This window comes from Verruconis gallopava (genome assembly GCF_000836295.1).
Source record: "Verruconis gallopava strain CBS 43764 unplaced genomic scaffold supercont1.167, whole genome shotgun sequence".
NCBI classification, from domain to species: Eukaryota; Fungi; Ascomycota; class Dothideomycetes; order Venturiales; family Sympoventuriaceae; genus Verruconis; species Verruconis gallopava.
Genome location: NW_015622303.1, coordinates 1 through 13,628, shown reverse-complemented (window position 1 = coordinate 13,628; position 13,628 = coordinate 1). Strand labels below are relative to the sequence as shown.

The 13,628-nt window shown below is 50.9% G+C and overlaps 3 protein-coding genes across 12 annotated transcripts; 1 reads left to right on the top strand and 2 right to left on the bottom strand.

Annotated features, from left to right (window-relative positions):
* The first annotated feature begins 1 nt into the window (after window position 1).
* PV09_09769 lies at window positions 2–4,579 on the top strand. Of its 2 annotated transcripts, XM_016363904.1 has the most exons (3): window positions 2–847; window positions 938–3,036; window positions 3,097–4,579. In XM_016363904.1, the coding sequence occupies exons 2-3, from the start codon at window positions 958–960 to the stop codon at window positions 4,465–4,467; spliced, it is 3,450 nt and encodes a 1,149-aa protein (XP_016208279.1). In that variant the 5' UTR covers window positions 2–847; window positions 938–957; the 3' UTR covers window positions 4,468–4,579. The 2 variants fall into 2 exon arrangements, with proteins under 2 accessions (XP_016208279.1, XP_016208278.1); XM_016363903.1 differs by having other exon boundaries at window positions 2–3,036.
* Window positions 4,580–5,343: 764 nt separating this feature from the next.
* On the bottom strand, window positions 5,344–9,357 carry PV09_09768. Of its 9 annotated transcripts, XM_016363898.1 has the most exons (7): window positions 9,254–9,357; window positions 8,945–9,191; window positions 6,975–8,861; window positions 6,710–6,914; window positions 5,917–6,655; window positions 5,698–5,856; window positions 5,344–5,645 (listed from the first exon to the last, which is right to left on the bottom strand). In XM_016363898.1, exons 3-6 carry the CDS (start codon window positions 8,672–8,674, stop codon window positions 5,777–5,779), a joined length of 2,724 nt encoding a protein of 907 aa, XP_016208273.1. In that variant the 5' UTR covers window positions 8,675–8,861; window positions 8,945–9,191; window positions 9,254–9,357; the 3' UTR covers window positions 5,344–5,645; window positions 5,698–5,776. The 9 variants fall into 9 exon arrangements, with proteins under 9 accessions (XP_016208273.1, XP_016208271.1, XP_016208277.1 ...); XM_016363896.1 differs by having other exon boundaries at window positions 5,344–5,856; window positions 8,925–9,191; XM_016363902.1 differs by having other exon boundaries at window positions 5,698–6,655.
* Window positions 9,358–12,273: 2,916 nt separating this feature from the next.
* PV09_09767 (uncharacterized protein) lies at window positions 12,274–13,628 on the bottom strand. Its single transcript, XM_016363893.1, has 3 exons — window positions 12,767–13,628; window positions 12,453–12,719; window positions 12,274–12,403 (listed from the first exon to the last, which is right to left on the bottom strand). The coding sequence occupies exons 1-3, from the start codon at window positions 12,983–12,985 to the stop codon at window positions 12,338–12,340; spliced, it is 552 nt and encodes a 183-aa protein (XP_016208268.1). The 5' UTR covers window positions 12,986–13,628; the 3' UTR covers window positions 12,274–12,337.

Here is a 13,628-nt window from a genome sequence, read left to right as displayed (position 1 = left end):
CGAGGCCTCTGTTTGTCTTCCTGCCCTTTTTCTGATCCCTGGCTGGGAGATGGTTTTTGTCTTGGATCCGATACAAATGTATTGTGGTAGACACTGGAGGAGAAAGCGGCGATGTCTGGCTTCTGTTTTGTTCCGACAAGCTTTGCGGGACAAGCAGACGCTGGGCATCGTCGCTTTTTTATTTGCCCCGTTTTCTGATCAGCTTATAAACGGGGCTTTCTTAGAACGGAACTTGACATCATGTGTTTAAACTTGATGAAGAAGAGGACGGCGGGGCGACGCGTAGACATCCATGTAGCCATCTGCACAGGCAATCAGATCTGGAAGCTTCCAATACATCTGACTTGACTATGCTGCTATAATTGCGTCGATTGTGGCTCATCACAGGAAAACGCTTGGCGTTCCTGATTGGGGTTCCCCGGATTGCTTGGCTCCGGACTTCCGTCGCCGCTCCAGCTCCACTTGGGCCACGTCAAATTTTCTGTTCCCGGTGATGCAATAAGTTAACCTAAAGGAAAACTGGCCCGGCCATTCATCTAATGTTCCATCCTTCGCCCAAACTGCAGGATCATTTCTCAATCACATCCACTCCCAACCTTTCTTCCTCTCATCTCCTCAATACATTTGTATTACAAGTCTCTATGCTGTTGTAATACAGGTCTTTCTGTCTTTGTCCGTTCTTGTAGTAATAGTAGCTTCTCTTATACTATCCGCACTTTCTCGTTGGGTTCCCTCCTCTATCTGGTCCAAGCGAGCTACCATCTTGCCACAACGTTTTTTTTAACAAGTGAATCCTGCAGATCTCGTCTTACGGCTCTGCGATATCTTGCCGCATTTTCATTCACCAGTCTGTTGTTTCCCATCTCTTCCTTTTGCCTTTGCGCGTCTGCTCGACCTCTCCGCGCCTGCATCCTCTGACCTGGAAGTCTGGTGGCAGACAGACACTCTCTGCAGATCATGGCACGGGAACCGCTGCCAGCCTTTGTCGCCGAAATCTCCAATCCTCAGTCCACCCGATCGCACATCGCCGCCCTTAAAACATTGAAGCACCAACTCATCGGCCACGAGCAGAGGAAAGAGTTTGTCATCCGTCATGGCATCACTAGACTTCTGCACCGAAATCTCACCGCCGGAGCCTCCGTTCAATTGGAACCTCAACAAGAGACCGAACACAAGCTTGAGGATCGATGGACAGATGAAGATGAGCTACGGCTACAATCATTGCAGATTGTGAGCTGTCTTGCTCATGGCGGTAGTACAACTGTACAGCCGCTAATCGCGTCGGGCACCATGACTTCATTGCTGGGCCTCTTGAACCCGGCTACGACACCTTCGCGGCTGATCATCGAGTCCTTAAGAGCGTTGGTTGCTGTTGCGGAGGCGCTGGCAACGGACATCATCTCTTCGTCTCGCAACCCTTCCGGCCTTCCGCAGCTCTCTGATCTATTGTTTTCGAAGCCAGCCGTGAATGCACTGGCGAGCATTCTTGCACAGAAAATATCTTCAAAAGATGTGGATGATCAAATTACGCTTGTCTTGAGACTGATTTGCGTATGTCTGCGTGAAAGCGAGAAGGGGCTTCACCAAGCTGCGCTGGTGAAAGTCGGTGTGCTTGACTACATTTGCTGCAGACTGGCTACCTTGGCATACCTTCTTGGTGCCGCGCCTCCATCCATGGATACAAGCTTGGCTTCCAGTATGCTACCCGCGCCCCCGCGTACGAGCCTGGTCTATATTCTCGAAGCGCTGGCCTGCTTCTCACATGAGTCTGCTTACCGAAGCATGCGTATCCTCTATTCACGGCACCTTCTCGAAGTTTTCCCCATCACATCCACTTCTGCACAACACAGCAGAGCAGGAGACTACATACCCGCGTCCTCATACCACGCACCGAGCTATTCTAGTCACATCGATGCTTTCCTGCCAAAACTTCAGGCTGTTCAGTCAAAGCACGAGCACATGTTCGCCAAGGCCTTTCCTCCCCTGCGTTCATTCTCTCAAAGCGGTGACATGCCCAGCCGCATACCTTACTTTAATGAGGGCAGCACCACCATCTCAAATAGGACTATATCTGCAGATGAGTTCGGAAGCCCTTTGATTGCATGGCTTATTCATATCGCGCGCCATAGCAATGGGCTAGAGCGACTGGCTGCACTCGAGTTCCTTGCAAAACTTGTGTCGGCGCTGGATCGGAAGATCATGGAGACGTGGACGGAGTCATCTCGAAACCGCGATCGCACGCTAGCTTTCTTGGTTGTCCCCTTGCTCATCCGCATCATTGAAGGAACTGACTCTATGAATCTATTTCAATCCACTACGGGGGAGGAGGTGTCAATATTGCGAACGATTCGAGAACGAGCTCCAGTAGCGCTTGCAATTCTGATCAAGGATGTGCCTGCGCTGCAAAAGGCAGCATACGATGCAAATGCAGTAAACGTACTTGGTCAGATGCTGAAACGCTCTTTTGATACCGTCGTAACCGTAAGGAAAACGATGTGGACTTCCGTTCCGACAGACGTGGATCCACGTGACTCCTCCAAAAGAGACGATCAATCCGATCCAGCCTGCTCACTTGGAGCTCCTGCGATGGCTGCGGAAAATATACATCGCCTGAGGACGCGCGCAGCTGCTCTGCTGGCACTTGCAGCGATTGCACAGAAGGAGGACAGCTATCGTCGTTCCATTATCGACATCAATGCCATTAGTTGTCTGGTTGACAGTCTCGTTCCGTATCCTGACGGTCCACTCCTGTCCTCATCTTGTAATTCTTTGACACAAACCGCTGTCACAGCAGGAAGCCAAGGAGGAAGCTTGGCGGAGAGTAGCAAGGAGGGTAATCCTTGGTTCGTCCTTGTCGCTGCGTGCAAGCTCACACAAGCGCTCAGCAGGTCTGTGGGCGTTCTACGAACGAAGCTACTGGACGCTGGAATCGCGCGACCGGTGTTTGGGTTGCTGGCAAATCGGGATCCACGGGTTAGAACTGCGGGTACGGATGCGGTGACAAACTTGCTACTCCAGTTTAGCCCTATGAGGGAGGTGTGTTTGAGCGTTAATTGTAAAGTCGAATTACTTTCTTATTGCTAATGCAATGAACAGGATCTTCTCTCACAAGGTGTGATCAAGATCTTATGCATGCATGCACACTCATCGGACCCAGAACTTCGACATAGCGCACTGTGGGCTTTGAAACATCTATGCGCCTCGACGACGAATGACATTAAATCGAACATTGTAGAGGAGTTGGGAAGCACTTGGCTGATTGACACTATGAACGGCGAGCCGTACGGCCCGTCTTTTTCGTTACGAAAGCAATCACAGCACATGGCAACGGCCAATGCGGCAGGGGAGCATGTTGATCTCCTCAATGCTACAGATGAACCTTTAATGGAAGTCGATGATGATGGAGATTCGGATCAAATAAAAAGGAGCAGTGACAGAGACTATGACGCCTCGGCGTCGTCTGATGATGACGAAATGGCTAACTGTGAGCCTGGCCACACAAACCTAGTACCGTTCCAAGAACGTGCACGCCTCCGCGCAATTCGACACGAAGAAGAAAGCCCTGTCGCGAGAGCACGAAGGGATGACATACGAATTCAAGCTCAGGCAGTAGATCTCGTGCGGAATCTGATATCTGAGCCCGGGCCTAAGCAGCCAGAGATGATTGACAATTTGCTAAATACACTGGGTGCTCCAAGGCTTTTTGAATGTCTTGCCGGAAAGCTTAAGCCCAGACCTACTGGCATGGCCGGAAAGACCACTTCTTTCACCTCTGCATCGTCTGCAGCTCCGGCAGGGAAGAGACCAACTCTTACGATACCAGCTGCGACTTTAAATACTTCGAGAGATAAGGAGGCAAGTGCGCATGCGAGCAGAATAGCTTCTTTTCCAAAGCACCTCTATCCGCATGGGGAAGTCATGCTTAAGACGCTGTTCACGCTCATTCACGTAGGTAACGGCCGCCCTGCGCATCGGCATATGCTATTAGACCTACACACAAACCTTCCGCCACGTTGTTCTCCAGCGGCGCTGTTTCCGTCTACCTTTCCGCCACGTTTACTACCGCAAGGAGGTCCTGACGTGAAGCTGCTTGATCTTCTGCTACCGTTGTTTTCACATCCAGATTCCCGGTTGCGGACGGCATGCTGCTGGATGGTGCATAATATCATGTGGAAGGAGGACCAAGCCGACGCTAATAACTCATGGGCTCGCGCCGTCGAGTTGCGGAACAGAGGATTTGAAGATGCGGTTCATGCTTGCGTTTTTGACGAGAACTTAGACGTGAGGGAAAGGGCGAGGAGCTGTTTGGAAATGTGGGGAGCTAATAGTAATATTGGGGGAAGCAGTAGCAGCAATAATGTTACAGGACTGGGTGGCAGTAGAGGGAGCCTGGCCAGGGAAAGGGAGAGAGAGATGAGAGAAGAGGTAGAGGGGAGAGGAGGAGCTGGGAGGAGCTGGGAGAGATGAGCAAGCGTAATATAGCGTGTCAGAAAATGATCGAAGATAAGAGACGAGAGGCTTTGTGCGTGTAATTATCCAGACAATGTGATATGCAATGAATTTAACAAATTCAGACCTGTTTGTTTTCTACTATCAAATTTAACTGTTTAGCTCTTGCTGATCGCAGCCGCGGGTATGAATAAGAGGATAGAGCGAGCTTCGTAACGAATTTTCACCCTAGCTGCGCTCGTCTCCTTAAATGACATCGCTGGGCTCATAAAAGTTGGACTACTAGGTAGCTGAGCCTATGTAGTGCTTGTGATTGCTGTTGTGCAGATTGCAAAGAGACAGAAAGAAAGAAATAACGAGTATGAAAATGATGCATTAATAATCGATATACATCTCTACTTTGTGCATACACCACCTAGTCTCGCTCGGGGCCTAATTTTTTGGATTTTTGGATTCGACAGCCATGTTTCCTAGCCTTCTTTCTAACCTTGCTCAATCATCCCCTGTCCATTGCTATCGGCATGTGGCCGACCAATTTTTAGGCCTTTGCTGGGGGCTGTCCGACTCATTCGGGTCTCGGCCAGGGGACCCCTTTCAAGAGGATGGACAGCTCGGCAAGCTCTGTATCATGATGAGAAAAATTTGCACCAGGGCCGCGGGCTCAACCGTCTTCACACTTTAGATCTAAGTACTTGTCCCGCGTCGTACATGGAATGCAGGAAGCCCTACCCGCACTTGGGACGCGGGGGAAGCTGCCCGCGACGGAGACGACGCCACCAGCTTAGCAGCATTTTGTACGCCGTGCGGGAAATCTCGCGCCCTGGCTCATCTTTCGCAACGCCGTGGCTTTGGCTGATCTGAGACGGCATTCACTAGACTTTGCGAGAGACAGGCGGGCGCTTTTATGAGATCTGAGTTGCAGCGTGGCGCTGGACTTGATAGGCGCCAGGGCACTGTCACGGAGCTTTTGACGCCGTAGCAGCAGGTGTACAGACGAAGAGGGGTAAAGTGTGATGAAACCAACACCATGAGGAACCTAGGCGGCCTTGCGCCGAGATGAAGCAAAAACGAAGTCTGTACGTGTGGACTGCTGGCGAAAGGGAAGAGAGCATAATCGCCTTGAAAATGAAGCGAAGCACATGAAATCTCTTGACATCCTCCTTCAACTGCTATTTATTATGACACATATCTCAATCCTGTTCTTATAAGATTAACCACGCTTCTCAAATAGTAGCAGCCTTGACGAACACATAAACCAGGTGTCTAAAAGAGACGACTGTGTTTTTTTGCGTTGATTGAGACCGCCAAATGGGTACCATCTTGCAAATCAAATTCGTCTAGAGGGACTACCACTCGTCATTGGGCTGCGCAAGCCGGCACCTCGCTCAGGACTAGAGTAGAACATGCCTACGTCGAGAACCGGATCAGCAGACATGCGTCAAGCCTACAAGCAGAAGAGCAACTCACCCATGGGAGGCAGCTTGTTCACTGGACTTTTCATGGCTTCGCGTCGAGGACTTGCTCCTGGACTGCTCCGAACAAGCATCTCGGGCTGATGACCAAATTGTGGTGCACCTCCGAGTTCGAGATACGGAGCTGAGATCTTCGCAGATGGCAGTGCTCCGCGTAATTCATCACCGAGCGAGTGACCCGTCCGTATGTTTGATATCCGTTGAGACGACGCTGTGCTAGCAGATGTGGCATTAGACGTGGGCGGCGGAGGCACGCTCATCTTCCGCGACTCGTACTCACGCCATTTGCGTGTCAGCTCCATCATGCGCTCCTGTACGTTCTCTTTAGCCTCGAGAAGAATCTCGTTGAGGTCGTTGGACCCGCTGCGGATGAGGTTCCCGTATTTGCGGCGGACGCGCCTCGTGCGCTCCGGGCTCCATGCCTGATGGTCATGCGCGACGAAGCAACTACTGTGCTTGAAATACCAGTCAGCAAAATAATCGTCGCCCGCTCGCTGGACGGCACGCAGGTCGTGCTCGCACGTGAAGTTGAACACCCAACTGATGCGTTGCTGAATGTCATCCGCATGCGAAAGTAGGTAGGTAATTGCCGCCGCGGCGTCTCCTACACCCATAAGAAACACATCTGTTGCATCGTAAGGCTCGATGTGGTTCTCCCATAGGTACATAGCGCATTCGCGCATTGCTTTCAACCGTGTTTCCAAAGGATCAATGTCCTCAAAATTCTCGTTATTCTAGAGTCCACGTAAGCGTTTCATTCAGATCTTCTTTTTCCACGCTTTGCTTGCCTCTTCATTTGTCACGTATTTGGGCACATTGACATCGATTACGCTGAATTTTTGAGAAATGGCCCATTCCAAGTACTGCTTTGCAACATCGGTTACGATCAGATTATGCGCGTCAAAGGCGCCGCTGTGCGTATTTTGTTCGCCAAGAGTCTCTGGCGGGTCATGAAAGATGACGAGCAGCGGCTTAGCATCAGAGTAGCCGTCCCTAAATTCAAGAATATCAGGGCTTGACGAATGCAACTATATGGAATACATGATGACTCACGTGGCTAGCACCTGTCGCTCAAAGGACTTGGACAGCTTCTCTCGCATAATCCATAGCTCAGCCATTTTGTAGTTCGTAGCGTATTCATGCGCCTGCAGACGGCGCAGCATGTCGTGCAGCCGCTCACCTCCCATGTTCTGCAACCGATTTTTGGCCTTATTCTTGGGATACAGGCATTTCCAATATGCAGCATGAGTGCGGATTACCAGGTTGCAGATGTCGACCGCGCCTTGCGAGGCTTCGATGCTCTCGGAAAGTCTATCCGGTGGCTCCCCCATCAGTGTACGTGTGACCGCGAGCGCTGAACGAGCAATGGCACGCAAGTTATATCCTCCTTCGAGACAGGCTACCACCTTGCCTCCTGCGAGGGACATAAGCATGTGCGTCATGTGCGCGTAGCCCGCAGGCGAAAGGTGACAGCCACCCAGCATATCACCTTCAGCTGCATCGAAGCCAGCCGATATGATGACCAAGTCCGGGTTGAACTCATAAGCGCATGGCATGACAATATGTTGAAAAGCATATATGTAATCACCGTCCGTCATGCCATTCGTTCGCCACGGTATGTTGATATTGCGTCCCTCCCCTGCGCCCGTGCCGACATGAAGGTGGTCACCGTAGTCGCCTGACGGATAGAATTTTCCGTTGTTGTGCACATGAAGTGATATGTATAGAACGTTCGGGTCATCTTCAAATGCCATCTGCACACCGTTGCCGTGATGCACGTCCCAATCAAGAATCATGATCTTGCGACAGCGATCACCGAAGTCCCGCTGGCAGACACGTGCCGCAATCGCAACATTGTCGAAAAAGCAGAAACCGCCTGGCTTGTCATGTTCAGCGTGGTGGCCCGGCGGTCGGATTACAGCCATGGCATTTCGGACGCGACCCTCGGCTACAGCACGACATGCTTCAATCGCGCCGCCAGCCGACAATTTAGCGCAGAGGAAGCTGAGGGGGTGGAGATACAGCGAGTCAGCTGCCTTGCCCATTTGGATGAGCTGTTCTTTCGGCAGCGACTTCAGCGTTGTCATCCATTCATAGTGCCGCTGACTATGGACGAGACAGATCTCACCGGCCTCAGCTTCCCGTGCTGGAATTCGAATCAGCTTGTATGGTTTCAAGCGCTCATCTACTTCCTGGCCCTCGACGACCACGAGACCAGCCTGAACAAGGTCGTTGTAAATCTCGTAGATTCGACGAGGATCCTCCGGATGTATCTCCTCATCTTCATCAATTTCCAGCTCGGTGTGGAAGCGCATACGTGGGTCATAGACCAGACCCGTTCTTTGTGACGCATATGGTAGATTTGGGGCAGCTGGTTCCGAGTAAATGACAACGCCTTGCAGCTTTCGAGGCACAGTGTGACTGTTGATCCCAGTTCCTTTTATGGGAAGCGAGGACTGAGAAGCCGATGTGCCATCTTCTTCGGATGCCGTATCCTGGAATGTCTGTGACTGCGGCGTGGCTCTGAGCTGTGACACCTGGGTTGGGTCTGGCAAATTCATAATATTGATTGAAGCGTCATCAACGCCACTACTCACTTGGCCATTGGTAGTAGTGACGGGTGCAGCGTCCTCCATCGCTAGAGCTTGCGCACCGACCTCGGTAGCTCGTATGCTGACAGGAGCCGATTCAGACTGTGGCGGTCGCTCTGGATTGGTGCCCGTCATTTGTATATCCTCCGTGTCAAGATCCATGATTTGAGAATCCTTGATGAGGATTTTCCAGATATGCTTAGATTATGTTGAGAATAGGGTCATTTAATTCTGTTTCCAATCATCAGCATAAATCTCAGCGGATGCTCAGGTAACTGCGTTTTACGATTCCATCTTGCAAAGGCATGCGTCTAAGGTAAAAGCGCGCTAGGAACAGCTTAGGTGAAGACTGACTAGATCATTAATAAACAAGCATTAAATAATTGTCAAAGGTAGAACCAATTACACAGACCGATGCAAGTAAGGGCATACCTTCAAGGATATTCAACACCTAGTCCGGTGACCTCGGTGCTTCAAAAGCCTAAAACAGCGCAAATGCTGCCGTGACCGAAGCGTCGGAGCGGACACAGCCGCAGGACAATGGAAAGTCCAAAGGAAAGGAAGCTCGGTGCTTAGCCTGTTATGTTTTCTACTGCTATCGCTCCTTGTCTTTTATTCCTGATGCAAAAGTGTGCTGTCCCAGCCTAGCAAGCAGCCGTGACCTCGTAGGTCCGCAGTTCTAAAGTCTCAGTTAAGCAATTGGGAGCAACGGATTTGGGCGAAAGGCAAGGTTCAACACACAATGAGCATTCACACAGCCAATAGAGCTGGCGGGGCAAGAGCTGAATTTTCCAAATTTTTGTTTTCCTGGTCGATCCAGCCACCAGATGGAGCAGATGAACGCGAATGGTCACGACGTTTTTCGCAGCAGGCATGGACAGGTGACTGTCGAAATTGACCGCGCACGGGCCACAACGCCCTAAATCGAAGGTCTCATCTTGTATATTACGCATGCTATCCCCGTGTACTGTTTCTATACCGCTCTCCTTTGGTGTTGTACATATTCAGACAACGCTGAGGCATCTCTCTGATTCGTCACCTGATCAGTGAGAGTGTAATACGGCACCATTCACGCTCAATCGCCTCCTTGAATTCGGCTTAGTCTCCCATCTACCGCCACGGAATCGCTTGCGTATAATCATCCAAATAGTTTCAATAGGATTCAGATCAGGTGAATGTGCCGGATGAATCAAACATTTGGCATGTGAATCGCGTTTCAGCCGCATAAGAGCACTGTTTGAGTTCCTGTGGCCATGCGATGGATCGCCATCTTCTTGAAAGAGTATTTGATGCTTGTATTTTGCCTCCAACCACTTGATATGCTTGATATGCTGTGGTAGTATATTTTCAGCATAGAATTCTTGAGTCATCGAGCCGCCTTGAGTCTTTACTGGATGCTCACCACCATCATGCCAAGCTGCAGTTGCCTCAATATGCTGTTGGTTCAACTGATGATTTACGATGTCTACGAGGCTTGCAAACATTCTCAGTTGGCTCCTGTGGATTGTGATAGATGATGAAGACTCCCTTATGGTTATATGAGATTCCCGCCGCAACAAAGCCTCGCGCTATATAATTGATTCAAGCAAAAGGTAAAGTTCGCCGTAGATGCGAGAAGTCACGGACGTAAATCATGATTCATGACACAGGGGTTAGTTAACGTAATCCACCACCAAGGTAGACACACCGCCAAGGTAGACACCTCACCCCGGCTGAGCGAAACTACATGACACACGATCAAGAGCTGCTCGTAATCGTGGCGGCATTTAGGCACTGGCGACACTACGTTGAAGGTAGCGCACACCCGATCGAGGTGATCACTGATCATCAAAACCTCACGGGCTTCGCCAGGGTCAAGCAGCTGAACGGCCGACAAGCCAGATGGGCTATGGCTCTATCAGCATATGACTTCACGATTTCGCACCGTGCGGGTAAACTTAACCCTGCCGATGCGCCGTCGAGGAGACCAGACTACGATGACGCGGAGAAAGCCGCGAATCTGATGTTACCAACATTGTTTACAAAATTGGCCATAGAGCCAGAGAGAACTGTCGTGGGCGCCCTATTGGCACGTTCTACAAGCGCTACGCAAAGGCGAGCCGCCGGCACAATAGATCGACAGAGTTTCCTTCTACCAGTTAGTACTGGGGGAGATGACCTGCAAAATGCGGGTAGGGAGCCAATGATGCTCCGGAGCGACGCCAGAGAGGCGCTAGCTCAAGAAAATGCATATGCTATGAGTACCAACTCAACAAGAAGATTAGTCGCTGAAGCACAAGCCCAGAGCGCCGAAGCGCAAGAGTTGCGCTGGCGAATAGAAAAGGGCGAAGCGACGAAGCTCTGGGCGCTGAAGGATGATCTGATCATGCACTCGGATCGCTTGTTCGTGCCTCCAGTACGCGCATTGCGAGATGAGCTATTGAGAAGACATCATGATGATCCCTACGCAGGCCATTTTGGAGTAGTGCAGACGGCCGAGCTGCTTAGACGCAAGTACTACTGGCAGCGTATGGGTGAAGACGTCGGCACGTACGTGCGAAGCTGCGACGTGTGTCAGAAGACAAAAGTTAAGCGGCATAAGCCCTACCGGGTAATGCAAACGCTTCCAATACCAAAGAGACCATGGAAAGAAATTGCTCTTGATTTCATGAGCGGCATACCCATTAGGATGCGAGGCGGTGTCGCCTATGATGCGATACTCGTGGTAGTATGCAGGTTCTCGAAAATGGCATTGTATTTTGCCGTCCAAAAGTCGATTACTGCCCCTGAGGTTGCAGACCTGCTTATAGACCTAGTTTTTGCAAGATTTGGCTTTCCAGGAGGCATTGTGTCTGACAGAGATCCTAGGTTCACATCCGAATTTTGGTCGGAACTCTGCTACTACGTGAAAGTGAAGCGAAGGCTAAGCACAGCCTTCCACCCACAAACAGATGGTCAAACAGAAAGGCAAAGCCAGACACTACAAGAATATCTGAGAGCATTCTGCGCGATGTGCCAAACAGAGTGGGCGAAGCGCCTGTGTATCGCTGAATTTGCGTACAATAATTCCTATCGAGCAGATTTCAAGTGGTCACCATTATACGCAGTCTACGGGTATGATCCCGACATGGACCTGGACACTGAGGACAGTGCCCATGAGGAGAGGGTGCCAGCAGCGAAAGAAAGGATACAGGGTATAATTGAATTACGCAAATCATTGCAACGATAACTACGAGACGCCCCTGAAAAGCAGGCGAAGTATTACAATGAGAACCACCAACCCAAACAATTCCAAAAAAATGACTTGGTGCTAATTTCCACGAAGAATCTTCGCACGCGAGGCGCAAGCAAGAAGCTGGCGCAGCGATTCATGGGTCCTTTTCGAGTGGACTAACCCGTTGGTAGTCAAGCCTATAGAGTACATCTACCAACAAACTCCAAGATACATAACGTATTCCACGTCTCTGTGATGGAGCCTTACTATCGCCGCGAAGGCGAACAGGATATCCTACCACCGCCAGAACTGGAGGATGAAGATGAGTACGAAGTGGAAGAAATCCTCGATTAACAGCGACGGCGAGGCGCCTTCTGGTACAAGGTGAGGTGGAAGGGTTGGCCAGAAGAGTATGATCAATGGCTACCACAAGAGAATCTCGAAAATGCACAAGAACTATTTCAACAGTTCAAGCAAAAAGAGCACAGACAAATGCAAACTCCAGACGACGCGGAAGCGAGCTACGCAAGAGGAGCAGACGCGTAAAATGAAATTAAAATAATTCATTGCTATTGGTAATGCTGCTATGGGGTATAAACGGCCATAGGGGCCAAAGACAGAATGCAATTTTGTTAAAGGGGCGAGACCCCCTCCATACCCTCAACCTCACCATCGTCCTCGAACGGGGGTATGTTGTTCTGCGACGGATTAGCGACGGCGAGCTGTAGCGAAGAAAGGAAGACTTACAGCCTCGCAGTACAAAGCGAGAAACCTATTGAAGGACCGACGCATGAGGCGCATCTCGTGAATAAGCAACATCGTCGCATCGGAGGCGCGACTCGTGGGAGTGCTCACGCCGGACGCGCGCTCGACGACACGATTGGTTTGCTGGATGTCGGCGACCAGGGCGGCGAGACGAGAGCGAAGAGCTTCCTGCGCCTCGGTGTCGGTAGAGGACACTCGTTCGGCGTCCTCAATGAGGGCGTTAACCCTCGGAATGCAAGAGGCGGGAATCTACCTCTAGTCAGCAGCTGGATCATCAGTACCAAGGTGAGACTTACGGGCAAGCAACGCTTGCGCGCAGCTTGACAGCGCCAACACTTTCGAATCGCTGTCTTATCACAAGGGTCTCCTCCCTTCAGGAGGTACTGCGCGCAGCGAGCGCAACAAACGCGTGACAATGTCGCCGGCTGGCGACGGCGCCTCGCCGGAACAATAGGTCGCGTAGGAGAGGCGGCGGGGGGCTGAGGTGATGGCGCCATGTTCGAATGAGAACTCATTTAAACATAAAAGTTTTTTCTTTACCTCGTTGGCGGGGCTGCGGCGACATCGAGGGGGGCGAGGATGTAAGAATGATGGTACAAGTGCTCAGATCTGAGAAGATGAACCCAAGCTCAAGACGAAGTGAGCTGAAGACAGCGCCGACGCGAAAGCGAGGCGTAAGTGCGCAGGACGAGAAGCGAAGTTCGCAGAACTGAAAAGGGTCTATGTACCAACTCAAGTGACGAGGACGCCACTTTGGCTTGACTTGACTTGACTTGAATTCCTACTCGGTTTTTGTCAGTCTAAGCACATACCAAGTATCACGTGACATAAGCAAACGCTGGCTAGATAAGAGAGGAGAGCCAGGGGTAGGGGACAGGAGAACAACCATAAAATCCATCAGTCAAGACAGGATACAATGATGATTGATTGATTGATTAATCCTACACGGTTTCAGCCACTTCTTTCGTCGCGTGGCTATGCCCGGCGGAGGATAACGTGACCCCTTTCTACCGCACTTGTTGAAAAGTTGGTGGATTTGGACCACGTGACGCTTGGTAATCAGCCGACACGCCCCAGGCTATGCCTAAAAACGTCCCACTTCGCCTTGTTGTGTAAACAAGACCAGCCGCCCCTTACGCTCCTCATCTGTTTTCCATC

Coding starts and splice junctions, on each gene's coding strand:
- PV09_09769 (XM_016363904.1), top strand. CDS start 958: ATGGCACGGGAACCGCTGCCAGCCTTTGTCGCCGAAATCTCCAATCCT. Junction 3,037..3,096: donor AGTTTAGCCCTATGAGGGAG/GTGTGTTTGAGC, acceptor TGCAATGAACAG/GATCTTCTCTCACAAGGTGT.
- PV09_09768 (XM_016363894.1), bottom strand. CDS start 8,674: ATGGATCTTGACACGGAGGATATACAAATGACGGGCACCAATCCAGAG. Junction 6,915..6,974: donor GAGCGACAGGTGCTAGCCAC/GTGAGTCATCAT, acceptor TCTTGAATTTAG/GGACGGCTACTCTGATGCTA. Junction 5,857..5,916: donor GAACAAGCTGCCTCCCATGG/GTGAGTTGCTCT, acceptor TTCTCGACGTAG/GCATGTTCTACTCTAGTCCT.
- PV09_09767 (XM_016363893.1), bottom strand. CDS start 12,985: ATGAGTTCTCATTCGAACATGGCGCCATCACCTCAGCCCCCCGCCGCC. Junction 12,720..12,766: donor CGCGCAAGCGTTGCTTGCCC/GTAAGTCTCACC, acceptor GACTAGAGGTAG/ATTCCCGCCTCTTGCATTCC. Junction 12,404..12,452: donor TCGCTTTGTACTGCGAGGCT/GTAAGTCTTCCT, acceptor AATCCGTCGCAG/AACAACATACCCCCGTTCGA.